The following is a 25,692-nucleotide window of genomic DNA, read 5'->3' as shown; positions in this document are numbered from 1 at the left end:
TCACCTTGTCTCTGGCACGCCAGAATACAAAAAAATACAAGCGACAAGGTTGTCTTCAGGCCAGTGATCCTAGAAGAGAAAAAAAAAAATCCCCTCCTCCTGACCATAATAAAGATGGCGAAATATGCTTCTCCCTCCGCCTGAATTGGTTTTACGCAGACCAGCGTGCTGCAAAGTAGCTCTGGGCGGCGCGAGATAGGTTGTCTCTCTTGCTGGGTGCGGGACGCAGACTTCGGGTGGACGAGGTGACTGACTGCACCTCCTCCTGGAGAGCTTCGGGTTCTCTATTTGTCTTCTCTGCCTTCACCCGTGTATCCAGAGCCAGCCTGACTTTCAATTTGCGTACGTATGGGAGGGTTGCTGAAGTGTCCCCTGTCCCAGTCCCTTTCCCCTGGTCCCATTTTTTATCCCTATCATCTCTTTTGTGCATGGTAACCTGTGCCATTCCCTGATCCGTTTTTTGATCCCCATCATGTCTTCTGTGCGTGGTAACCGATACCATTTCCGGGTCCCCCTTTCGGTCCCTGTCTCTGCTGTGCGTGGTAACCGGTCCCCTCACGCCCTGAGACCACCACATCCCTGGGATGCACAGTTAGTTGCACAGGAAAACGAATCGATTCTCCTGGGAACACCCATGTCTACCCCACCCGTATCCCTATCCTTGCACGCACACTCACTGTCTTCTCCCTGCGGATAGATGGTGGGTGAATGGACTGAGGATATGGGGACAAGTGAAGCGATTTCGGGGCATTTTCCTTCTAGGCTGCTGCTGCTGCAACACTGGTCCGTTATTTTGCTGCGACATAATAGATTAAAAGGGGAAGGGGGCGTCATAGCTGGTCGGATCTGTGGTAAAACTGACCTTGGTGTTTCTCTGCTACCAAGGAACATGTTACAGAATAATCTCATTACACTCAGCAGTGTTCAACATACCTAAATTATTCCTGTGCTAATATAGTTAAAGCCTTTTGTTGAGTGGTTACTGTGTGCCAGATGCTTGAACAAATTGTCTGGTTTTGTTATGAAACAATGACCCCAGAAAGTGTGGTTAGTTTGTTTGTTTTACAAGTGAAGAAGTTGAGGCCCAGATGCAGGGCCCAAAGCCTAAACCTGGGTCTGGCTACGGGGCTTATGAACTTACCATCCAGCAGAAACCAAAGATGACTCTACATTTTACTTGTGCATCTTGCAGTGTTTAATTTTTTTTTTTATCCTTTTATGGTTAAGTCCAATAGATCATGTACCAGATGAGGTGCCAAATCAATTTGATTTATTGCTGTAACAAATGACTTGGGGAAATTTCTTCCCAGAGCCACAGTTGGGTCACCTGTAAAATGAACAGCATTATAGCTTCCTCATCAAGAATATATGAAGCTTAAATTAGACAAATAGAAGAAAAGTATCTGGCACCTGGCCAACACTCAACAAATATTAATCTCCCCTTTTATTAAGTAAGACAGGCTTTTCTCATTTGTCTTTCACATACAAACCAATGATATGCCTAGAATTATGTAAGGTAAAACCCATTTTGCTTCTGAACACCCTCAGAGTTCTTGGGGTTCCCATTAAGGCCATTTACCACTTATTTGCCAATTTTTATTTTGTTTCTTGTTTTCTGTTTTTTGTTTTTAGTTTGTTCATATGTTCACCAGAATCACTGCTGCTTAACTTGAACCTAGTAAAGTTGACCTTACCAATGACGTGTTTAAGTCGAACCTGCCAAGAAGTATGATTTGAGTGAACTTTAACTCATACAAGTTTTTCAGTGTACTTAACCTCAGTTATCAGATATCTGCAATTATTTGTCACCTAAGGGGCTCACGACCCCCACAGGGGAGGGATAAGATGTGGTGATCTCAAATGCTCTGAGATCCCATTACTGTTTAATTTATACATATGAAATCGCCCACGTGAAGGCAGCAAAGAACCAGGGACTTGGCCACCATGCAGCAGACAACCAAATTATTTCTCCGAGCTTTGAAGTGTAGTATTCCTCACCTTGGGAAATGCATGCAGAAACAGAGTTACTGTAACTTCGCTGATCGTTATTACAATAGAATAAGATTGAAAAAGTATCACCTGCAGAATAAATCCAAGATATCAGACTTAGCAAGACACATCCCAAGTCGGAGCTTCTCATGTAAGGTATGGACTATTTATGTTAATCTATTTGTAGGTCATTAATATTAATTTTAGTTCATAAATAATGGGTAAAATATCCATTACTAATTTTCTCAGTAATTCTAGCTTGGTTTTGATTTTTCAGGTGTAAATATCTGTAGGGACTATGAGTACAAAAGAATGTATGTGACTCTATACAGCTATAATGAAGTATATAAAAATGTAGATTCATAAAAATTGATTGTTCTGAGGAATTAGTGTGCTTGCAAATGTGTTTTAAAATATAGCTTTCTAAAATTACTAAAACATTTTACCTAAAATTACTATTAGTAAGATGCTAATTCTTATATGATTTGTAAACTTCAATAAATGCCAACATTATTTCTCTATAAAAGGAAAAAAAACTATTGTGCATTTTTGACAACTTGTGTTCCTAAAGAAAATACTGTTATATTTCTGCCAGACCCCAAATTATGGGCTGAAATTCAACCTTGAGCAACTGATTGCTCTTATATAAAGAGAATAGCATCGTGTTCCAGTTTGCCCGAGGCAGGCCCGCTGTACACCTGTTGTCCCTGTGTGATTATTAATAGACCTCTATCTTCTCAAAAGCGTTGATGTCACATTACACAGTCGTCATATTTAACTTTGCATTTAGGCTATTTATCCTGTTGCTTTTTTGACAATTATGTTCCTGAGGTTCCATGCACTACACTTGAGGTTGCTAACCTAACAGTATTCTAAGGTTATTTTATCATTTTCTTGCATAGTGGTTTTTCTTGTAGTCTGTTTTGGCTTCCTCTAACTGTGGTAAATTATAAAATTTAAAAGTTACCATGTTAGCCACTTCTGGCGTGAAACTCGGTGGTGTTATAGTTACAGTCACAGAATTGTAATACAACTATAGCCACGTTTTCCAAGACCCGATCATATAACCCTTTCCAAAAATATCCCCCAGCAGCTTATGTTGCCCCCAGCCCTTCCTGTATCTTTGAATTTGCCTATTCTGATATCTTGGTTGTAAGCCTCACCTTTAATGGCTGAGCTATCCCTCCAGCCCCTATTCTGATATTTTGGATAAGCAGAAGCACACAATATTTACCTTTTCTTTGTTTGGTTTAACTTCGATAATGTATTTAGGGTTCCTCAATGTATTATAACTTAATTCATCTTTATAGTGATAATATTCCACTTATAGAATCTATATTCTGTTTATCCATCAATTGGTGAACAGTTGGTGAATTACGTTCTAAATTAATCGTATTGTCTAATTTTGTTTGTCTTCCCCCCCCCCCCCCTTTTAGTTTTACTCAGTTTTTGTTCTTAGCTTATAACTGTTTGGTACAAATACATTTCTCTTGCCTTTTGTTTTTAATGTTTTTAATGTTAGCCCTCTCCCTTCCTCTTCCTGAACCTTCTTACATTTCAGCCTCTTAAATTGCTTTCCTTTGGGAAGTTAACTTGGCTCTATGATTCTTCACTCCACACACTTAAAAACTTTAAACTTCCCTTTTCTGTTCTGTTTGATTTTTAATGTAAACTTACCGAAAGTTTTACCTACTGCACTAAGCCTTTGAGTTGCTTCATTCTGCATCATGATTAGTACATTTTGTCTTTTTATCTTGGTTTATAAATAGTAAGCAGGCATTACCACCAGAGTAGCAGCTGTGAGATTAGCTCATTCGCTGAGCCAGGAGGTTGTCTTGGAAGCCATTTGTCTCTGAGGCAACTTTTAATTTAGTCATACATTCCCACTCCTAGACACTGACCTGACTGACTGCAACCCTACAAATAGAAGCACTTAGGAATGTCTTCCCATACAAAGCGGCTGTCTCCACTTTCCTGGATTTTGTATTTCAACCATCCCTTCAGTGACAAATGAAATGATCAAAATGCTAGGGTATTTCTTCATTGTGCTCCCGGAGTCCTCAGGAAGCTTTTTAGAGATAACCCCAAGGGTGTGAAAATACTCTGGGGGCAAACAAACAAACAAAAAACATTTCTTTTGGCAGATTCTTTTCAGTGCCAAATGTGTTATAGTACAGGTTATAATAAGGTAGAAGACCTTTAATAGGTCTATTTAAAGACCTGCAACTTATATAAGTTAACAAGAGAAGACAGCATGTGTAATAGAAGTAATGGAAAGGAAATGAACAAGCCAGAACTAGCCAGCAATCCTGGGAACTTTTTAAAAATTCAGATTCCTAGATCTTAAGCCATTTCTGTTGGATTAGAATATCTGTTGCTTGAGGCGTAAGGATCTAGTTTGTTCTTTATTTGGTGGGGGGGCAAGATTTGGGTACACCAGATCGTGCAATCCTCTTGCCTCAGCCTCTCAAGTGACAGGGATTATAGGCATTTCTCCAGCCAGAAGTCATTTATATATTTATTGATTTATTTATTTTAAGTTCCTTGGGTAACCGAAATGCAATGCCTGCCCTCCACTAACTCTGTATCTATATTTAGGACCTGGAGGCCCTTGGTGATCAAGTGTTGTTCCTCTAACCCTGATCATCCAGTTGTAGCGTTCTTTTCTGGCCAGTACCTGAAGTTTCCATAGTGCAGTAACCAGATGGTAGGACTCAGTCCATCACACTCACATCTGCTAGTAATGCTCAGAGGACAGTGTTAGAGCAGAGGCCATGTGTTGTCTTCCATACCTCCTGGCACTATTCTTCTCACAAATAATGAACTTCACAAAAATGACTAATCAGAACCATCTGAACAAGAGATAAAAGATAAGAAAGAACTTAGTTGGGCATGGTGACACATGCCTTTAAAGCCAGAGGCAGGCAAATCTGAGTCCCAGGACAACCAAGGCTACACACAGAAACACTGTCTAGAAAAAAAACAAAAAAACAAAAACAAAACTTAAATTCATTAAATGTGTCATTTGCCTCTTTTGGTTATAGGTGCTTTGGGGAGGGAGGGGTGTGTGTGTCTTGGTGAGGTTTGGGGTGTACCATCAGTTAACAAATACTGTATTTTATCACTCAGCCATGTGCCAAGCTCTGGCCTTTTGGTGAGGTTAATGACAGCTTCCCTACTAAAGCTATAGTTTGGGATTTCTGAGATTCGATAGTGATAACTAGCATGCTCAAATAAATCATCAAAAGGGAGGAGAAAAGAGAAATGGTAAAGGAAGTCTCAGGCTAGGGAAAAATGTAATCTGGCAGTTTTGTGAGATTTGAGAGTAGGACTGCATCACAGGTACAGCTTCACTTGGCGGTTTCTCCACATTTTATTCCCTGTCTCAGCTCTTTCAGGCCACAGTCCATTCCTTTGCCACTGAAATGATCCGTTGTCTGTCTGGATTCTAAGCCCTAGCATCCTTGCAAATCTTTTCTTAAAACAGAACTTGAACTAAATGGACACAAAGCTACTAGGATTCTTCTTTAGGCCACATGATAAATGTTTCACTCTAAAATAGAGGTTCTCAAACTTCCTAATGCTGTGACCCTTTAATACAGTTCTTCATGTGGTGACCCCACCCCAACCATAAAATTGTTTCATTGCTGATTCACAAATGTAATTTTGCTACTGTTGTGAATTGTAATGTAACCGGCCAGTGGTGGCACACTCCTGTAATCCCAGCACTCAGAGGGCAGAGGCAGGCAGATCTCTGTGAATTCAAAACCAACCTGGTCTACAAAGCAAGTTCCAGGACAGCCAGCACTGTTACACAGAGAAACCCTGTCTCAAAACACCAAAAGGAAATAAAGAAAAGAACCATACTGTAAATATATTTGGAGATAGAAGTTTATCAGATGGGTCGTGACCCACAGGTTGAGAACCACTGATCTAAAATCTCAGCATATTTGATTATAGAATATCTTCTACAAATTAAGTAGGTACCATACTAACTTGCACAAAATCACAAAAGTCTATCACATATCTGGACCTACTTTATGCCTCAAGTGGGCCTACTTTTTTTTTTTTTTTAACAGATTTACTTTTTTAGGCACGAGATCCCCTGGAACTGGGGTTACAGACAGTTGTGAGCTATCATGTGAGTGCTAGAAATTGAAATCAGATCTTCTGCAAGAGTAGGAAATGTTCATAATCGCTGAGTCCTCTCTCTAACCCCTATAATTAGAATTTTAAAGCTTGATAGTATTTCACAAATGATAAATACATTATATTCTGGTTTGCATATATATTTCAGGTATGTTAATTACAGATTTAATGCATTACATGAGACAACTACCAGAAATTGGAGGAAGTTTCTGTGTTTCCAAATTTTAAGGTTTCAGCTCAGTTTTCACATTTATAAATTATTTTCTGTTTATTCAGAGGGCCTCAAGATTTATCTTCTGGGGTGAGTGAGGTAGCTCGGCAGTTAAGGACACCCCCTGCCAAGCCCAAGTCAAGGCCTGGGCTCAATCCCACTAACTCAGGGGGTGGAAGGAGAGAACTGACATTTGTAAGTTGTTCCCTGACTTCCACACATACGCACATACAATAAATAAATATAAAAATCAATAAAGACTAAAATAGGGTTTATCTCTTTAGTGTTAGGTGACACTGGTAGACTTTTCCAGTAATAGATCGTCCAGTCATTGTTATGGAGAACCCTACTTGGCTACATAGCTGTTTGGAACGGTTACAATGAGTATATTTTTTTTCTTTTGTGCATTTTAAGAGTAAGAGGTTGATCCCATTTTATTTACGGTTGGTTTTTGTGTCATTGCTGCTTCGGGGGTTTATTCGATGCCAAGTAAAAGCTCTAACACCAAGCCCAAGGTTGACTTTCTTTTCCCCTGTGTCAGGGTGGGTAATGTTCCTTTCCTTCTGCCTTATAATACCCTCATAATGTCTCACTAGTATTTCCCTAAAGCTCATGCTCTCCTCTCCAAAAAAGGCTTGTCTTCTCCCTGCTTAGGTTTTTGTGCTATTCTAACCAATCTGATCCGTGAACTAGAACAAAGAGCTCTGCCTTCATGGAGTTTGAATTTTTGTTTTCAATAGAAATGACATTATAAAATAAAGATAAGAATGATCTAGTGAGGTCTAGGCTAGCCCTGTCGGTAGAGTGTTTGCCTAGCATGCACAAAGACCTGGGTGCAACCAGCCCAACTGAGCACAGTGCCAAACACAGTAGTGTCACCACTCAAGAGGTGAAGACAGTAGGAGGGGGTGTCTCGGTGTCAGTCCCACTGAAGGAGAGTGGGGATCATTACCCAGACTCCCCGGTCAATTTAAGCAAGCTCTAATTTCTGTCAGACAAAATGCAGGAAAGTGTAGGGTTTATATTGTCCAAGAAAACTGTGAGGCTAGAGGGGTTTCAAGGGTTGGGGGATTCCCAGAGGAATTTTGGTCACACGGGAACTTGGCTGACCATTTTTAAATTATTTGGTAGAATATCTTCTCTATCAGGATATACTCAAGGTGTGGGTCAGACCCCGTAGCGTGGGGAGCATGCCAAACTCCAGAAACAAAACAGGTTAAAGTACAGTTGACTTGAATTTTGCATCACTGAAATGAACCTGTAGCCTTTTAACAAAATGCTTCCTTAAGATGGAGTCAGGCTGATCCAACAATGGCCATCCTCAGCTGCATAACACAAAGGGACATTCAGGGCCAGCCTAGCCTAAATGAAATTTGTTTCTGAAACAAAAAGAATAGAGAGTTGTAAGAATGGGGTCAGAGAATGGAAGGAAGTATATTCTAATTTAAATAAGACAGGATGGTGTGTGAGCATAGGCTTCAGGATGAAAAGAGGAACCACAGGGACATCGTGTGCAGAGGGTTTTAGATAGTCGGAAGAGACTGCAATTTATGTTGTCACAGAGTTTTAGTATCAAGGTTATATTAGCCTAGTAAAGTAAATTGAGTAAGCCTTTTTTTTTTTTTTTTTTTTTTTTTTTTTTGCTGTTTTCTTAAGTGGTTGATTATGAGATCTTTTTTTTTCCCCTTTGCCCATGAGGGAGGGGATAAGGAAGTGGGGATAGCTGAGACAGGATTTCTCTAGATAGCCCAGATCTATCTCAAACTCAAAATTCTCCCGCCTCACCCTTCTGAGTGCCCAGATTATAGGCATGTGCCACCATATCAAGTTCAAGGAAAGTGCCTTTGCCAGCATTCTGGACTGGACTTGGTCTCTTTTTTTTTAAATTTTTTAAAATACGTATTACCTTTGTATAGTTATTTCCCTGTGTAGCTCTTTTCTGCCCTGAGTCAGTTTTGGGAGCATTACACTAATGAACTCCTAGTGGCTATAGCGCCTGTACAGAATCGAGCCAGTCAGTGTTCCAGCATGCGGAGCCCCGGGACTCACAAGGCCTGCCCCCCAACTGAGGGTCTATTGAGAGCTAATGGCTTGGTGGGGAGGGAGAGCCCATTTTCTGTAAGGGTGTAGCCCATGGTAGGCGGAACATGCTCCAGTGGATGGCCCCCCATACTAAGGAGTACATGGGCAGTGGAGAGGTGCAGTCTGTGGGCTATAAGATAGGGGCCTGCACATGAACTTGGGAGGGAATGGAGATGTGGAGATGGGTCTGATGGACAAATACGATCAAAATAACAGTTATATGCATTTATATGCATGTATAAAATCCTCAAGTAATTCGAAAACTGTATTTAGAATGTTTTGATCTCTATTATAATTAATTCTACCATGTTTTTCATATCTGATATTCTTTGTCTTTCCCTTGGTAGGTTTTACTATATGCTTGTCTTTTTTAGTACTTTTCTGGGGATGGGGAATGATTTTTTTTTTTTTTTTAATCCTCTTGTTTTTCTCTTCTTGGGTTTTACTTTTCAGTTTTCTCTAATTGAGATAGAGTGTCAGTTTGTCCCACTATTAAAGATTGTTGTAGTCAAAACATTGACTGTCAGTTGTCCCCATTGCCAAACGGACACTATTGTTGCCGGAAGCATTAACTCTGGCAGTGTGGACGTTGTACATTATCCTTGCCCATTGAGTTTAACTTGGTTGATTATTTCAGCCCTATTTGTTTCACCGGAGCTCTTCAAATGATCAGCCTATCACACTTCCCGCTTTTATTAGGTAGTTTTATTCTGTAAAGGAAAGTGTCTCAAACGGGCAGTGGTGGCACACACCTTTAATCCCAACATTTGGGAGGCAGAGGCAGCTGGATCTCTGTGAGTTTGAGGCCTGCCTGGTCTACAGAGTGAGTTCCAGGACAGCCAGGGCTGCACAGACTCAAAGAAAGAAGGAAGAAAAGAAGAGAGGGAGGGGCGGAGGGAGGGAGGGAGGGAGGGAGAGAGGAAAAGTTTAAGGTTTTTTTTTTTCTCTTTTAATTTAAATTTATATTTGATCCAAGGGTTGTTTTACATTTGCTTGTTTGTAGAAGCTACTTTTTCAGTGTATTTTAATTAATCAGTTGTTATTCTTTTTGATCCTCATATTATCCCCTTCACGCTGTCCTTTGTGTCCAGTTGACATTGCCTTTGTTGCCCTGATAGCACTTCCTTTGTAGTACAAGATTCGCCAGGCCTACCTTGTGCTCTCCCTACCCAAGGTCTGGGATAGGCCATCTATTTAAAATCTTATCTTCAGTTCAGTGTTTTTCTTGTCTTCAGAGCTTAACATGTTTGCCATAATAAAGTTGGCTAGTTGATAGTTAATACATTTCATTGTGTAAGTGGGTTTTACGTTGGGCCCTTTGGGAAGTGGTTAGCGGTGCTTTTTGCTTCTGATGAAGTGATGGCGTTCGTGAGACTAAGATTTCAGTGGGGCTGGGAATGAAGACAAGACGGGGCTCATTTGATAGTACCTGCAAGCGTTCCACAGGGACCTGGCTCAGCCTCCCAGACCACAGACTGGGAGTGACTGCACTCCCCTGTAACCCCAGCACTGTAGAGGCTGAGATCAGATGTCTAAGGTCAACTTCCACTCCACAACAAGTGTAAGCCCGGCCTGAGACTCCTGAGACTCTCTAAAAAAGGAAACACTTTTCAACAAACAGTCAGTAGTCTCTGGAATTAGTAAAGCTCAGGTTCAAGGCTTCTCATATGCTGAGGTAGGGTTTCAAGACAGATCTCTAGTGATATTCCGGTTTATAATTTGATTTTCTAGGCAATAGAGGATTATTGATATATTTTTGCCTTTCTGTAAATGTCAGCCATAGATATTATAAAAATGCAAAAAAAGTGAATGAAAATAAGTGTGACAAACCTTCATTATTTTGACTGCAAATTGTTACTCAGAAACCAACTGTATGATTGAAAGTAGAAGTTGAGGGGCTGAGAAGATGGCTCAGTGGGTAGAGGTGCTTGCTGTCAAGGGTGCCCACGAGCTCCGTCCCATGTACTAAAGGAGTACTGACTCCCACAAGCTGTTCTCTAACCTCCATGTGCCTCCAACATTAAATAAATGAATATACAATAATTTTTACAAGAAAATTGATGCTGAAAGTTGAGATTACCATAACAACTATGATGACTAATTCGAATCTGATCCAAACCATTAAACATCTTAAAGATGTTTAATTCTTAAAGAATAACTTTTGTGAGCCGGGCATTGGTGGCCCATGCCTTTAATCCCAGCACTTGGGAGGCAAAGGCAGGTGGATCTCTGTGAGTTCGAGACCAGCCTGGTCTACAAGAGCTAGTTCCAGGACAGGCTCCAAAGCTACACAGGGAAAACCTGTCTTGAAAGAAAAAAAAAAAAAAAAAAAAAAAAAGAATAAGTTTGTGAAAATTATTATTGTCCATTTAGCCTGTTTTGGTAAGTTTACAACCTTTTAGGTTATAAACATCTTACAATATAAACTACATTTGTAGCTTGCATTCTCACCATTATTTGAAGTACATGAACGTCCTTAGGCAGTAACTGTTCATCGGCTGCTGGGTCCTCAGCCACGCCTCAGTGCCCCTCTGGCACCATCTGTGTGCAGTTGTCATCTCTGGCAGAGAGCTGAAGAATTAGGCATCTGACTAAAATTCTTTTGTTTAAACAAGGCAGAGCAATGGAGTGTGAATTATTGATGGTTCTTCTACTTTGGCAGTTTTAGGTTCAGCCTTCTCCTGTGTTGATGATCTGTCTAGTTCTTACCTGCTCACCAGGAGGCACCCAAATGCCTAGCTTACTGCCCTGAAAAAGGCACAGTGGATGATTATGTAGTCTTCTCCATCTCTACTAAACATCATCACATTCCATTTCTTTTCCTTCCTTTTTTTTATAATAAACTGTCTCTTAAACAGGAAGGGAGGAGTGAGGTGGTGATAATACAGGCCTTTAATCCCAGCACCTAGAAGCAGAGGCAGGTGGATCTCTGAGTTCAAGGCCAGCCTGGTCTACAGAGCAAGTTCTAGGACAGCCAGGGCTACACGAAGAAACCCTGTCTTGGAAAAATAACAACAACCAATAAATAAGTAAATATAAAAAAAAAACAAACAAAGGAGGGCCTTGTCTTATAAGCTGTTATTTAACTTTCTGATCTTCTATATTTGTAGAGTTACTTATCTCAACAGCATAAGAATATGCAGTAATAAGGTAGAATAAATTTTATAACTGTTCTATGAATAAATGAATAGCCAACATCTGTTAGCTAAGAAATGTCTTCCTCTCTGATATGTCCCTCCTTTTAGGCTGTATTTCAGTGCTTATGAAACTCAACAGGTTCCCCACACACACACTTCTCATTTCAATTAAATGTGCAAAGTTCAAAGCATTTTCTTTCCTCCTTACCTGTATGTAGTGTTTCTGACATTGCCAAGGCTTCTTAGTGCTACTCATACACTTAGTATAATGCATCAAGTGTCTGCTTTCTTTTGATGAGCTTGAAAAAGAACAAAATTTGTAAAAACACATTTCATAAGTACCTGACATAATACCTGTGTGAAAAGTACAATTATAAGAAGCAGAGACTTTGAGTTTGAAAAATTTTGATCATACCACCAAAAATGTTCCTAGGACCTTCTGCCTATTAAGCCAGAAAACGAAAAATCCCTTTCTGAAAACATGGATGCATTTGAAAAAGTGAGAACAAGACTAGAAACCCAGCCACAAGAAGAATACGAAATCATCAATGCCGAGGTAAGCTTTGCTGCATCTTCCACGAAAACCGTATCCAATGTCAGAGGCAAAGGCACTACCGTATATATAACTCATGGTCTTAATACCACATCTCAGTCTTGTTATGCTTATCCTTTCGAACCTGCTGAGCATTTTCAACTGTAAACAATAGACAAGGTAGATGTTGGAGAACACAGTATAAATTTATAGAAATTCCAAGGAGAGGTCCATATAGAACTACTCATTTCATTATTATTTCAAAAGTATTTACATGTTGTGTCTGCATTTGGGGGGGGGGGTGAGATTTTCTTTTTATTTATTTTCCTTAGTGTAAGTATATAGTTAATCACTTTACAATTATCAGTCATAAGTACTCAGTTGAAATAAATGGAACAAAGAGATTGGAAATCATTTTAGTATGACTGAAAACAAAGGACAGAGGAAAATACAAAGAGCAATAACAATTCCAGATTCCAAATATGCCACAAGAGACAATGTCTCTTAAGCCCCCTGAAACCAAGTAAGTTGATCACTTGCACTCAAGATATGTTAGACAAGAACCCTTTTCACTCATGTATGTGTAATATTTATTCTCTTGACCTCACTTTGTTCCACCACAGTATACTTTGTATAAAATCAAGTCAGTACTATACAGTTGATAACAGTGACATTGAAAGAATGGACACCAGAATGCTGATTGGCATTTCAAGCTAGTCACATTTTTCTCATCTGGCATCACTTTATATTATCTTAAAGATGCCATTTGACATTGTTAATTGCATCTCACTATACAAACATCAGGTGAATGAGCATAGATTTTGTTATGCCTTTGCATTTGTGTATTAGAAATCGCCAATGATTCTGACTGTAGGAAAGCAATGTTTTGCTACCTGTGTTGTAAACATGGTCTGTTTCATATTTTATTCATGTAGTTCAATAGATCTGCCTCTTGTGATATGATAGGTCTTATCCCTTCATTTGAAGTAGTCAGACCATTAAGTAATTAAGTTATTGTGAGTAAGTCACGTTTCTTCTCATTGTCAGATTAAGCATGGTGGTTTCGTTTATTATCAAGAGGGTTGCTGCTTGGTCCGTTCCAAAGACGAAGAAGGTAATTTTGGTAAATCATAGTTCTTCTTTAATGACAACTAGCTTTAGAGGTTGCACGTCTTTAACAGGAAGCTTCATATCAGTTGTTCAAAGCCATTAGAATGGATTTCTTAAAGATTATTTCTAAATTTTTTAAATGATTGGTCCTGGGTATCTGGGTTGACTTAAGATAGCATTAAGAACCACACTTAGGAGCTTCAACAGGGAGAGTGGGCATGAAATCCAGCATGTTTCGTGTATGTTCTATGTCGTAGAGCTGTGCTGGGCACATTGCACACGTGATGTGTATCATTTGCATTCTTTTTGAAAATTCTGTAGTCTGTAAATACTAGACCAACAGTTCTCAACCTGTGGGTCGCGACCCCTTTGGCAAACTTTGTCTCCAAAAATATTTACAATTCATAACAGTAGCAAAATTACAGTTATGAACTAGCACTGAAATTACTTTATGGTTGGGGGTCACCACAACACAAGGAACTATATTAAAGGGTTGCAGCATGAGGAAGGTTGATAACCATTGTACTAGACTATCAAAATAGCTCATAGGCTAATACATAGGATACTATTGAACAACATATTTTTAGATAACGATTGTAGAAGGACATCAGTATATGACCTCAGAATGTTGACTTAAAACATTAAGATACAGCTTAAAATTATTTGCAAGAGTTCTCTTTTCCTCACCTTCCTTTATGCAGCTGACAGCGATAATTATGAAGTTCTGTTCAACCTGGAGGAACTGAAGTTGGACCAGCCCTTCATTGATTCTATCAGAGTTGCTCCAGATGAGAAATACGTGGCTGCCAAGATAAGGACTGAAGATTCGGAAACATCCACCCTCATAGTTGTGAAGCTCAGTGATCAGCCTGTGATGGAAACTTCTTTCCCAAACGTGTCCAGTTTTGGTAAGCCGCCAAGCCAAGCCCCTGGAAACGACAGCCATAGCGAGCTGCTTGCACTTCTGAAAGTTGTTAGTCTGCAGCAGGGAAGGAGGTGGTGATGATCAGGTCCATTTCTCTCTGGACTGCATGTCTTCCTATAGACTTCATATTATGAAATACTCCCTCCTTTAATTATCTGAATGGTTCACTTTAAAATTGTGCTTGTGGGGGACTGGAAAGATGGCTCAGTGGCTAAGAGCACGTATATCACTTTTGTAGAGGATCCATAGTCAGTTTTCAGTGCCCAGGCTGGACAACCCACAACCACCTGTAACTCTAACTCTTGGGAGATCCAACAGATACCCACATGGAGGGAGACACACATACTTATGCATAAACAAAAGTTTAAAAATAAATAATTCATGAACTGACATGGGGCTTTATGGATAAAAGCATTTGCCACACAGCCTGGCCGGAGTTCAACACTAGAAATTATTGTGAAAGGAGACAGCCAGTGCCTGAATGTTGTCCTCTGATCTTCATACATGCACTATGCCCCCCCCACATACACACACACAAACACACTTGTTTTCACACACACTTCATACACTCACCGATAAATCAAGGAAATAAAACACACTTTAAGTAAAAATGAAGTAGTGGTTCATATTTCCAAGACACTGCTAATATAAGTCCCACGTGAATATTCTGTTATATAGTCATTCTTGGCCAGTTTATTATGAAGACTAAAGTGTTACCAATGCTGCTTTTTGGTGTTTTATTCAACTTTAAACTTGGTTTATTTTTATTACATTATCATGGAGATCTATTACAGCACATTTCTCAGAGTCACCTCTAGAAACTGGAGCATGTTGAACTGACATCATCAACAGAAACCAACATTTTTAGTAGTAGATCTAGCTTTAAATTTTATCATTTATCATCCTGAACATGTTCACACTTTGTCTCTCCTTTATATTGTCATTACTTTCTGAATTGTTTAATTAGATGCTTTTACAACAAATTGAAATGATATTCTACCTAATGCACTCTTTTGTATATGCAAGATCCTGTCTCTGTTTTTCTCTCGCTCTGTCCCTCCCCCCTTTCCCTCTCTCTGTGTCTGTGTATCTGTTTGTCTGTGTCTGTGTTGCATGCATGTGAGTGCAGACATAGGTGCCCATGCTTGCACATGTGACAGCCAGAAAAAGACATTGGCATCTTCCTCCATCTTCCCCTGCCTTAGTGCTTTGAGACTGGATCTTCTCACTGAGCCAGAAGCTCTCCATTTTGGCTAAGCTTACTGGCTAGCCAGGAAGCCCTCGTGGTTCATCTCTTAGTGTCTGCCCCCCCCCAATTCCTGGGGTTACCGGCATGCACAGTCATGTACAGCTTTTTATATGGGGTTATAAGCATGCAGAGCTTTCTGTGAATGCTAGAGGGTCAGACTCAGGTAGCCATGTTTCTCCCCAGTCCCTGCACAGTGAAATCTAAGAAACACATTTGTGCATCAAAGCTCTAAGATCAAAGCTCATATCATACAGTAATGACTTACAGTGACTGTCAGCCAGGTGGCAGTCATGATGTAATTATGTGCAAATCTCCATCGACAGGTTCTGGGGAAAGGAGGGACCCTGTTAAAAATACATTTGGTGGCTTGAGCTGTCCTGTTCCTGGAAGCAGACAGTGAACACAGTGAGAAAGTGTTCTTCAATTATGCAGCCATCTCCCAAAAAGCAAATGTGACTTTACCAATATCTTTAACACTGAACACGAGTTCTTATTTACGTTCTTAAGTAGACTGAGACTAAGAAATGGGAAACTTGGAACAGTGTAGTGGTGTTTCTGGCTTATATATAAACACAGGTTTGATCAGTCAGGTTTATGCTATATATAGTTCCAGAGATAAACTTACACATTTCTTCACTTGGCATTTAACCTTTCAGTATACACCTTTTTAAAAACAATATGCAGGTAGCTGTGTTTAGTCCCTTTCCTTCCTTCCTTTCAGAATGGGTGAAGGATGAAGAAGATGAAGACGTCTTATTCTATACCTTCCAGAGGAACCTTCGCTGCCATGATGTGTATCGGGCCACATTTGGTGAAAACAGACGCAATGAGCGTTTCTACACAGAGAAAGACCCAAGGTTAGAACACTGTAGTTACACTCTTCTCCAAGACAGTTCCCCGTTATCTTACAGACCGAGCTTGTTGTCTTGAAGTGTTGAGAACTGAAGAAAATTATTATTTTATTACTCTACCTTCTAGAACTAATCTATAGAGTTTGCCGAATTCTATCTGTCTGGGATACCTGATTATGAAAAAGTTGTAAATATGGCCATAAAGAGCTGCCATCAGCCACAGTTTCCATCATTTTTGTTTTCAGTACTTCAGTTGTTGGTTATTTGAAAATGATTTTTCATTCTGATGGTAGAATGTCTCTTAAATCCATGATCTGGGAAGTACCCACTAATATATTCTTAAAGGTCGGTGCTTTTTAAATATTGGCTTTTTGCCTTCAAATATTTCTATTTCTAGAGCATAAAATCCATATATTCTAATGAAAACTGCACTGGGTGGGTTCTGAAGAGAAAGATCGATGCTAAATAAAAACAAAATCTGATTTTTAAGTCACTAAATAGTCAACATCCATCCCTCCCCAGCACCCCATATACATACACACCATTACACACATTTTTTTTTCCTGCCAGAAATACTATTCACCAAGAACAGGACTGAATTTTTCAAAGCAAGGACAATCCAAACCAAAAGACCCAGTGAAATGGGCTCAGTAACCATGATTATATTATGTATATCATGCTGGTATGTTGCTCACACCAATCACTTGACATCTTAGGAATTTCCACATGTATATCTGTAATGTTTTACAAGTTAATAAGTCTTACCCAGACAGCTAAAGATTTGTGGGAATTAAACAGCAAAATAGGCAGCTCTTTAGCTCCTCACCCAATGCTTCTCTTTAATGTTATAACTTAACTCTTCCAGTAAAAGAATTAGAGCCAGGTGGAGGTAGTGCATGTCTTTAATCCCAGCCCTTGGGAGGCAGAGGCAAACAGAACTCTGTGAGTTCAAGGCCAGCCTGGTCTACATACTAAGTTCCAGGACAGCCAGAGAAAATAGTGAAATCCTGTCTCAAAAAACCCAAAGAAATCAAAAAAGAAGAAAGAAAAATAATTAGCTAGGATTAACCCTATTCCACTTGCAAGGACTTAGCCATGAGTAACTCCACCTCTGCCTTCCAGGAGCTCTAGTATTGTTTCACAGACACTTGTAAGATTGACCTTATATAAACCATTTCTTTATTTGTTAAATATTATTTTATTGTATGGGTAATTTTGCCTGCATGTGTGTCTGTGTAGCACATACATGCCCAGTACCAACAGAGGCCAAGAAAGGACACTGGATCACCTAGAACTGGAGTTAGAAATGGCTGTGAGCCACCATGTAGGTTCTGGGAATTGAACCCAGGTCCTCTGGAAGAGTAGCCAATGCTCTTTAACTGCTGAGTCATCCATCTAGCCCTCCAAAAAAATTTCTTGTTCAGTTTTTTAGTATATTATAACATTTCACCTGAGGTGCTTAAGGATTGGACAGTGACATCCATTCCAAATGACACCATTGATTCTAAGTGTCTTCCAGCTCTCATTCCTACTTCCAAACATACCCTTTATTTAGATATAAATATGGAGGTTTAATAGTCAAGTCATCTCAGGCTCATCTCTCACTTATCTAATAATAGTTCAGACCCCATGTGTGCATCCAGTACAGTAATAACTTAATGAAATCATGTGCTTTTTCCCCCCCTTTCTAGCTATTTTGTTTTCCTTTATCTTACAAAAGACAGTCGTTTCCTCACCCTAAATATTATGAACAAGACAACTTCCGAGGTGTGGTTGATAGATGGCCTGAGCCCTTGGGACCCACCATTACTGATTCAGAAAAGAATACATGGGGTACTTTACTATGTTGAACATCGAGATGATGAATTATACATCCTCACTAATGTTGGAGAACCTACAGAATTCAAGGTAGCTCTCAATTCTGCTTGTTCCCATTTGGGATGGGCTGGTAAAAGTGTCTGCTTCCCCTCACAAACCTTCCTTGCTACAAGAGAGAATGGGGGAGGGGCTTTAGAGTATGATTGACACTGCCTTCCTGTACATTATCAATCCTATTTCTCTTCCTGTAGAGATGACATTTCTGTCTACCATACTTGTATTTAAAACGTCAGTAAATGAAGCATCTGTACTGTTTGTGTCGTAAGAATTAAATGTGGTTGTCTTAAAGGAGCACAGTTTAACTCCTGGTTGTGAGTTGGCAGTTGGACTGGTCTCAGGCTCAGGCAGGCATACCAATGCATCCATTGTCCACTGATTGACTGTTGACTAAGCATGGCACCACACTGTCTGACTAGCACACCAACCTGGGCTAAAATGGTGACATTCATACTTTGTCCCTGATACAGATTTAACAGTGGCAGCTAGTGTGACTGCGTCCCTGAACGCTGCAGCCTTCGTATTTAGTCACTTAGATCTCTTCCAACCCTGTTCCTACAGCTGATGCGAACAGCAGCCGATGCCCCTGCGATTATGAACTGGGATTTATTCTTCACAATGAAGAGAAACACCAAGGTTATAGACTTGGACATGTTTAAGGACCACTGTGTTCTGTTCCTGAAGCACAGCAACCTCCTCTACGTCAACGTGATTGGTCTGGCTGACGACTCCGTTCGCTCTCTGAAGGTGTGTCTACTCACCTCAGAAACATAGCTCAGCTTAATAGACCTTCAAAATGTGAATGCGATGTACTTTTCTTAAAAGAAATTTAATTTCAATGGATTTTAGCCCACAGGCTTTTTATCAGGTCTAGATTTATATTAGAATGTCTTGAGAGACATTGTTTTTACTCCAATCTTACTTAAACCAATGGACTTCAGAGTTAGGGTTCCTCATGCTTTTCTTTCCACATAGCTCTGTAGTCAGGTATCATTATATCTTCGCAGTAGCAATAAATGAGACCTAATGACTGCTTCTTGCCCAGGCCACATTCCAGAAGGACATTAGTCACATTTCTGTATTTCCACCTCATGTTTGTGTTTCCTCTCTTTGCCAGTTTTCTTATAGTTTGGTTGTGAGCCTATCCTTTTAATGACTGAACCATCTCTCCATCCCTTTGCCAGTTTTCTTATCCAGCTGCCTTTCAATACGTGGATGCCAGTGGTCTCCCTGACACAGAGCGATGATAATGGCATGTCAAACTGGTTAATACTGTCATTGGCACCAAGACAAGATCAAATGCCTTTAAAAATGAACCTGATATATGAGTGGCAAGCTTACCGTCCACCTTCCAAGCAGCATTAAATGAATTAAGGTTGTGAGTCCTGAAGAGAAGGTAGCTTCATTCTGCCTGATAGGGAAAGAATTATTGAGTGGATTGACCAGCAAGCAGCTTTAGCTTTTTTAAATAACATTCCAGTATTGTCCGAATTCCTATTAAAATACGAGCCTGCCAATTCCATGCCTATTTATTGAACTCCTGTGTACAAAATGTCATACAGCATCATGGAATAGTAAGACAGTAGAATAAAATATCTGGCCCTAATGAATTAAGTTTTTTATGACCTTAGACAAATAAAAAGAGTTACATAAGCCAGGCTGTGGTGGCACACACCTTTAATCCCAGCACTTGGGAGGCAGAGGCAGGTGGATCTGTGAGTTTGAGGCCAGCCTGTTCTACAGAGTAAGTTCCAGGACTGGCTCCATAGCTACTGAGAAACCCTGTCTTGAAAAACAACAACAGCAAAGCGTTAAGTGTAAGTTAGTGATTTCAAAAACAAAATGGAGAACTTAAAGGAAGGGAAGAATTTGTGGCTCAGAAAAACTTTTGTAGAATATAGAGACAGACTACAGTGGGTAGATAGGAATTTAATATGCAATATTAAATAGGAATTTAATATGTCATAGCTGAGGATGAGAGAGGGCCATTCAAACACAGCTCTAAGCTGAAGTCCATATATCCTCGGGGAACTAACTCTTAAATCTATCTTGCTAAAGCGGAATACATTGCTGGAGGATGAAGCTATGACAAGATACTTTGTCATGATATGAGTAAACTATAAATTATAATGAAGGGAACAGTTGGTTTTCAGCCTGAGGTGTCAGGGCTGTACTGAATGAGGTTATTGGGCAGCCACAGCAATAAAGGCTGGAACAGACAGATAGGAACCAGGGAGATGAATTTCAAGATTGTTTACTGATACAAATAAATAATGGGAGCCTGTAACAATGAAATCCTCAGTGACTCCCTACAATCAAAGTGCTAACTTTAACACTGAGTCTCTTAGGTATCTGTGTAGGTGTCCTGAAATAAAAATGGCCATCGCTTCAGGACTTCTTTTCTTCTTGTCTTCATCTGCCATGACTGGAAAGCTGCCAATATGTCCTCACTCATTGCTGTCTCTATAAGTAGAGATCGGGAAAATATGTGATTTCTAGCAATGTGTTAATTAAAAATATATTATTTCATACACACACACACACACATATATATATATATATACATATATATATATATATATATATATATATATATATAGAGAGAGAGAGAGAGAGAGAGAGAGAGATCAAGAAAACTGGGAATGCCATGTAGAGATTTTCTGCTATAAATTAAACTTATGGGGCTTGTATAGCCCAGGCTGGCCTTGAACTTCTAATCCTCCTGCCTCCACCTCCCATGCGCTGGGATTACAGGCATGTACCACCACACTTGTGGTTTTATGTGCTGCCCAGGTTTGAACCCCAGGCTAAGGAAGCACTCTACCAGTTGAGCAGTATCCCAGCCCCTAAGACTAGACTTCCAAGTAAATATGACCCTTTCTTATTTTTAATAAGCATTCGTATTTAAAGCTATCACACACACACACACACACACACACACACACACACACACACACACACACTTGCTATTTCACAACAAACGCTGTCTTCTCTTTCTGCTGTGTCATCGATCTCATTGCTCTCTATCCTGTCCCAAACTGTAGGTACCTGTTACACCCCGAATGTTGTTCTAGGATGTCATCATAGAGAATCAAATGCTTCAGTACATACCATGTGCTACTTAAAAGTAATTTTATAATTGCTTGCGTGATGCTGCATAACACTGGTAAATACCTATAGATCATGCTTTACATGACAGGCAAAGTCTTTAGCCCCAGTGTGAGTAGTTAATAACACATTTCCATGTGTAACATCTATGCCTAATGAACACTTGCCCAAAAGATCTTTCTAAACACAATCTCCAGTGACGGAAATGTTAAACTTTTCATGTATTTATTTCTTACCATTGGTCATTCTGTCATCAATATTTTCTGATTTTTTTCAAAAAGAAAAATATTGTATTGTAACACCTGAAAAGTAAATTGAGGATGTTATATATTGTAATACTAGGGGCAAAGCCAGGTCCTTGAACATACTGGACAAACTCAGCCACTAAGCCTGACATCACCCCCAAGCCCAAGAAATGTTTTACTGTATGCTGCCATCAGCTTTATTTGCAGGAGAGTCTATTTCCAGGCCAGATTTCTTTCAGTACATTACAGCTCAGTAGGAAACATGGCTTAAGATGCCCTTGAGACAGTTAATACTTCTGCATCAGCTGGACAAATGTGTTTGAGTCCATAGCCTTGGAACAGTTCTTGGTATGATTAAAGCTTAAACCTTGGTCCCTTAGTTTTGGAAAAACCCAGACTTCGATTTGTTGGTTGTCCTATTGGTATCAGTTGCCCTAAAGCTAAAACAATGAATTCCATGGTCATAGTTAAGTTTACTTACCTTACTGAAAGGTGGGGAAAACCTTCTGCTCCTGTGGGCTAAGGAATCTTGCACCTTCATAGTTACGAAGCTCGAAGTCAAATCTGCTGCAAATGTGTGTCCTTGTCAGTGTCCCTGGGAAACAGACACTGGGTCCACTGAGGAGCTGTGCCTGACCACTGTGCTGCCTGGCTGTGTTTCTGCTGGTAAAGTCTGTATTGTTGATGCTTGCAGCCCTTCCTCCCTGTTCAGGAGTGCCCCCCAGCGATGCTGCTTGCCAAGACCTCTGATTTTCTAAGGAATTTGCTCTTTCTGCAATTACTCAGAAAAAGAAAGGCACTTTTCTTTCCACATTCTTACTCTCGGTACCTCTGGAGCACTCTGTCAGCCTGCTTACCCAGCTTGTTTAAAAGGTGTAAGTGGAAGGCTTGACGCTGGACCCTGCTGCTCTAAGAGAATAAATTTTGATTCCTTCCCTTTTCTCTTGAAGTTAAGAATCTTGAGCATAATGGCTCTGAGTCTCTCGGAGTCATTGTGCCTGGAAAGGTTTTGTTCTGCACAATGGTTAGCCTCAACGCTAAAGTTAGAAACAAATTGTAAGTGTGTTCGTGCTGCTGAGCCCCGTTTGTAGCCCTGGGATAATGACTCTCATCACTGGCTATCTAGGCAGCAGGAGAAGGGCTGGTGGGAAAATCATTCAAAACATCCACGCAAGGGTCCCGTGCAAGAGCAGGACTGGGCTGTTGCTGGCATAGGATCACTGTTTCATTTGCTCTTATTCTCAGCCAGGTGGTTATTTTATCACCCAAGCTTGTGTTCCCAAATAAAAGCAACTTCATTTAAATCTAGAAACATGATAAACTCATTTCCTACTTTTACTTGAAATCTGTTTTGTTACAGATTACTTAAATGATGTGTTGTGTGATAACGGTATCCGTGTCATGTTGCTTGCTTGGAGCAGACTCAGAAACTTTAAAAGTAATTAGTGAAAATATCTTTTTCTTATTCAGCTCCCTCCCTGGGCCTGTGGATTCATAATGGATACAAATTCTGACCCAAAGAACTGCCCCTTTCAGCTTTGCTCTCCCATAAGACCTCCAAAATATTACACATATAAATTTGCAGAAGGCAAACTGTTTGAGGAAACTGGACATGAAGACCCGATTACAAAGACTAGTCGAGTTTTACGCATAGAAGCCAAAAGCAAGGTAGGTATTGCAATCCCTGCCTTCAGCTCCCAGGTACTGCAAGTGTACTGTGCCAGAAACCTTAGCATCACACAGTATCAGCACTATTGTTTGAGAATCCCTTGTACTATAAAAGGTCCAGATGATTTTAGGAATATATAGATTTCTCCTCTTAATTTTAACATGCATGTTTTTATTTTAACGTGGACCTAAAAATCTCTAACTGGTATGCTAAGCCCTTCATCTCACTTGCTTATGTTTGAATTGTAAAGTTGAATTAATAAAAAGAGTAAACAGTCAAAGTTGGTATACAGCCATGGTAATAACTTTGAGAGTATGGCAAGCAGCGGATTAAAAAAGACTAGACTGAAAAGATCCACACCATCATGAGGCTTCACTGTAGCGAGGACAATGCCAAAGGCTGAAGAAATTGCTATTGATGCATTGACAGCTACAACGGGAAGCATATTGAATACTCCAAACATGGTGGAGAGAGCTTACCTAGTCTGGTGAGATCTAAGCAGTCTTCTCTGAAGAAGTGCTGCTTCAGGTAGCACATCCGTCTTAGTTAGGGCTTCTCGTGCTGTGGTAAAACCCCGTGACCATAAACAAGCTAGAAAAGACAGGGTTTGTGTCAGCTAGACTACCCATATTCTCTTCATAAGCCACATGTTGGCTCACAGTCATCCGTGACTCCAGCCCCAGGAAATATGATACCTTATGCCAGGCTCCATGGGCACTGCACACCCGTGATGCAAGCACACATGCAGACAAAATACCCATACATGTAAAATAAATCATTTTAGTTAGATTAGTAGTTATGTAGGCCTTTGGAGAATGCAGATGGCCATCGGTATGGTGTGAGCAAGAGTACATGTACTGACGTTGGGCATTTTGACATTTTCTGTTGTCAAAAATTGAAGATAGTAGGACTTTTTATTAAAGCATATCTGTAAACATACAAAGATAAGAATTGTCAGTATCCAGCCTGAGGCATAGATAGTGTGTTATACTAAAATTTCCAACCTAGAAAGACATTTTGGCTTGACCGAAAGAAATAAATTAACAGCAGGCAATGATGAGTACTTTTTGAAGTTAATTTCCTACTGTGAGAAACTGTGCCAATGTTCAAGCCAGACCTGCTGCTCTTTTCTGGCTAATCATAGACTAGTGGGGGTCGCTGAAATCCAGAGCTATGTGCACAGATAGCACAACCTCACAAAGCTGATGTCTGTTTCCAAAAGTCACATACCAGGGAGTTCACCTCCTTACACTTTAAACTGGGGTTAACACTTGCTCCTTAGAAGAGCCTTTGTCTACCAGACACCCTGGTCCCAAGCAAGCACCGCAAAGAAACAAACAGCCAAGGTGTCTCTTTACATGCGAATGATTCTTCATTTCCAGGATGGAAAACTAGTGCCAATGACAATTTTTCACAAAATGGACTCTGAGGATCTGCAGAAGAAGCCCCTCTTGGTGCATGTGTATGGAGCTTACGGGATGGATTTGAAAATGAATTTCCGGCCTGAGAGGCGAGTCTTGGTGGATGATGGATGGATCTTAGCATATTGCCATGTCAGGTGAGTCAGCTCATTTCTCCTGGCAGATGACTGCTAGAACATTGTGATGACAACTACAGCCACAACATTAGAGGACCAGGCATGGTGCCATATGTCTTTAATCCCAGCACTCAGGATGCAGGGAGAGGCAGACCTCTGTTGAAGGCTTTATTGTGAGACCCTATCAGAAAACCAGAATAAAAACTAGTATGTTACGGCAAAAAAGCTCACCTCCTTATATGGATTTTGGATTTATGTATCCCTAAGCCTGGTAGATCTTGATTCAGATAGCAGATTAGTATGGTCCAAAGAACAAAAGAATAGTTTTTAGGACCTTTGAGTAGATAGGGCAGTGTTTATACTTGATTAGTTACATTATTATTTCCACAGGTTTCTTTCGAGTTTTTGAGGCAGGATCTGTCTGTGTAGCCACAAACTCATGACCCTCCAAGTGCTGTAATTCAGCTATGTGTGTCCATGCAGCTATTGGGCGGTTTCCTCACAGAGCCTCTTTGAACGTTTTTGCCATCTAATTCCTCTTTTATTTTAGCTCTTTCCAGAACAGCAGCATCATTTTATTTCTGCTTGAAATCTTCTCCACCTCCCTGTCTCCAGAACAGAGGCCAGGTTTCTCAGTAAAATTCCCACAACCCAGCTTCTCTCTGCAGGGTATCCACTGGCCTGGGGCCTTCAGGTGACATGCTCTACCCCTCCTTGTTGCACATGCTGTGTTTTCGCTGGGTCTTAGTTTCCCGCCCCTTACCCTTCCAGAAACCCTGTTCCTTCGCAACTCAATTCAGTGTAACGACATTTGCGCTTCTGACTCGTGCGCCCTAACCACTTTCCTCCGCCCAGGTAAAACTGAAACACCTGTGTCACAGCAGCAGCCATCGAGCCTGGTGACCGGTTTGCTTTCTCAGGCCACTGTGAGCTTCTCCACAGGCAGCTGTGCTTGTGTGTGTGTTTAAGGTCTGCCTTCAGACAGTCTGTAGTAAGTAGTCAGTAGGCACTCATCAAACATAG

At 40.3% G+C, this 25,692-nt stretch overlaps 1 protein-coding gene across 1 annotated transcript in view; it reads left to right on the top strand.

The window, feature by feature from the left end:
- The first annotated feature begins 1,535 nt into the window (after positions 1-1,535).
- Prepl (prolyl endopeptidase like) overlaps positions 1,536-25,692 on the top strand; it is a 31,903-nt gene continuing 7,746 nt past the window's right edge. Inside the window, exons 1-9 of the mRNA XM_051175198.1 lie at positions 1,536-2,145; positions 12,002-12,124; positions 13,148-13,214; positions 13,912-14,118; positions 16,106-16,241; positions 17,927-18,143; positions 18,672-18,857; positions 22,934-23,131; positions 24,515-24,690. Coding sequence (XP_051031155.1) covers positions 1,945-2,145; positions 12,002-12,124; positions 13,148-13,214; positions 13,912-14,118; positions 16,106-16,241; positions 17,927-18,143; positions 18,672-18,857; positions 22,934-23,131; positions 24,515-24,690 — 1,511 coding nt within the window. The 5' untranslated portion in view covers positions 1,536-1,944. The remainder of the gene's footprint in view (positions 2,146-12,001; positions 12,125-13,147; positions 13,215-13,911; positions 14,119-16,105; positions 16,242-17,926; positions 18,144-18,671; positions 18,858-22,933; positions 23,132-24,514; positions 24,691-25,692) is intronic.

This window comes from Phodopus roborovskii, unplaced genomic scaffold (genome assembly GCF_943737965.1).
Source record: "Phodopus roborovskii unplaced genomic scaffold, PHOROB, whole genome shotgun sequence".
Classification (NCBI taxonomy): Eukaryota; Metazoa; Chordata; class Mammalia; order Rodentia; family Cricetidae; genus Phodopus; species Phodopus roborovskii.
This window is presented reverse-complemented; position numbering and strand designations above follow the sequence as displayed.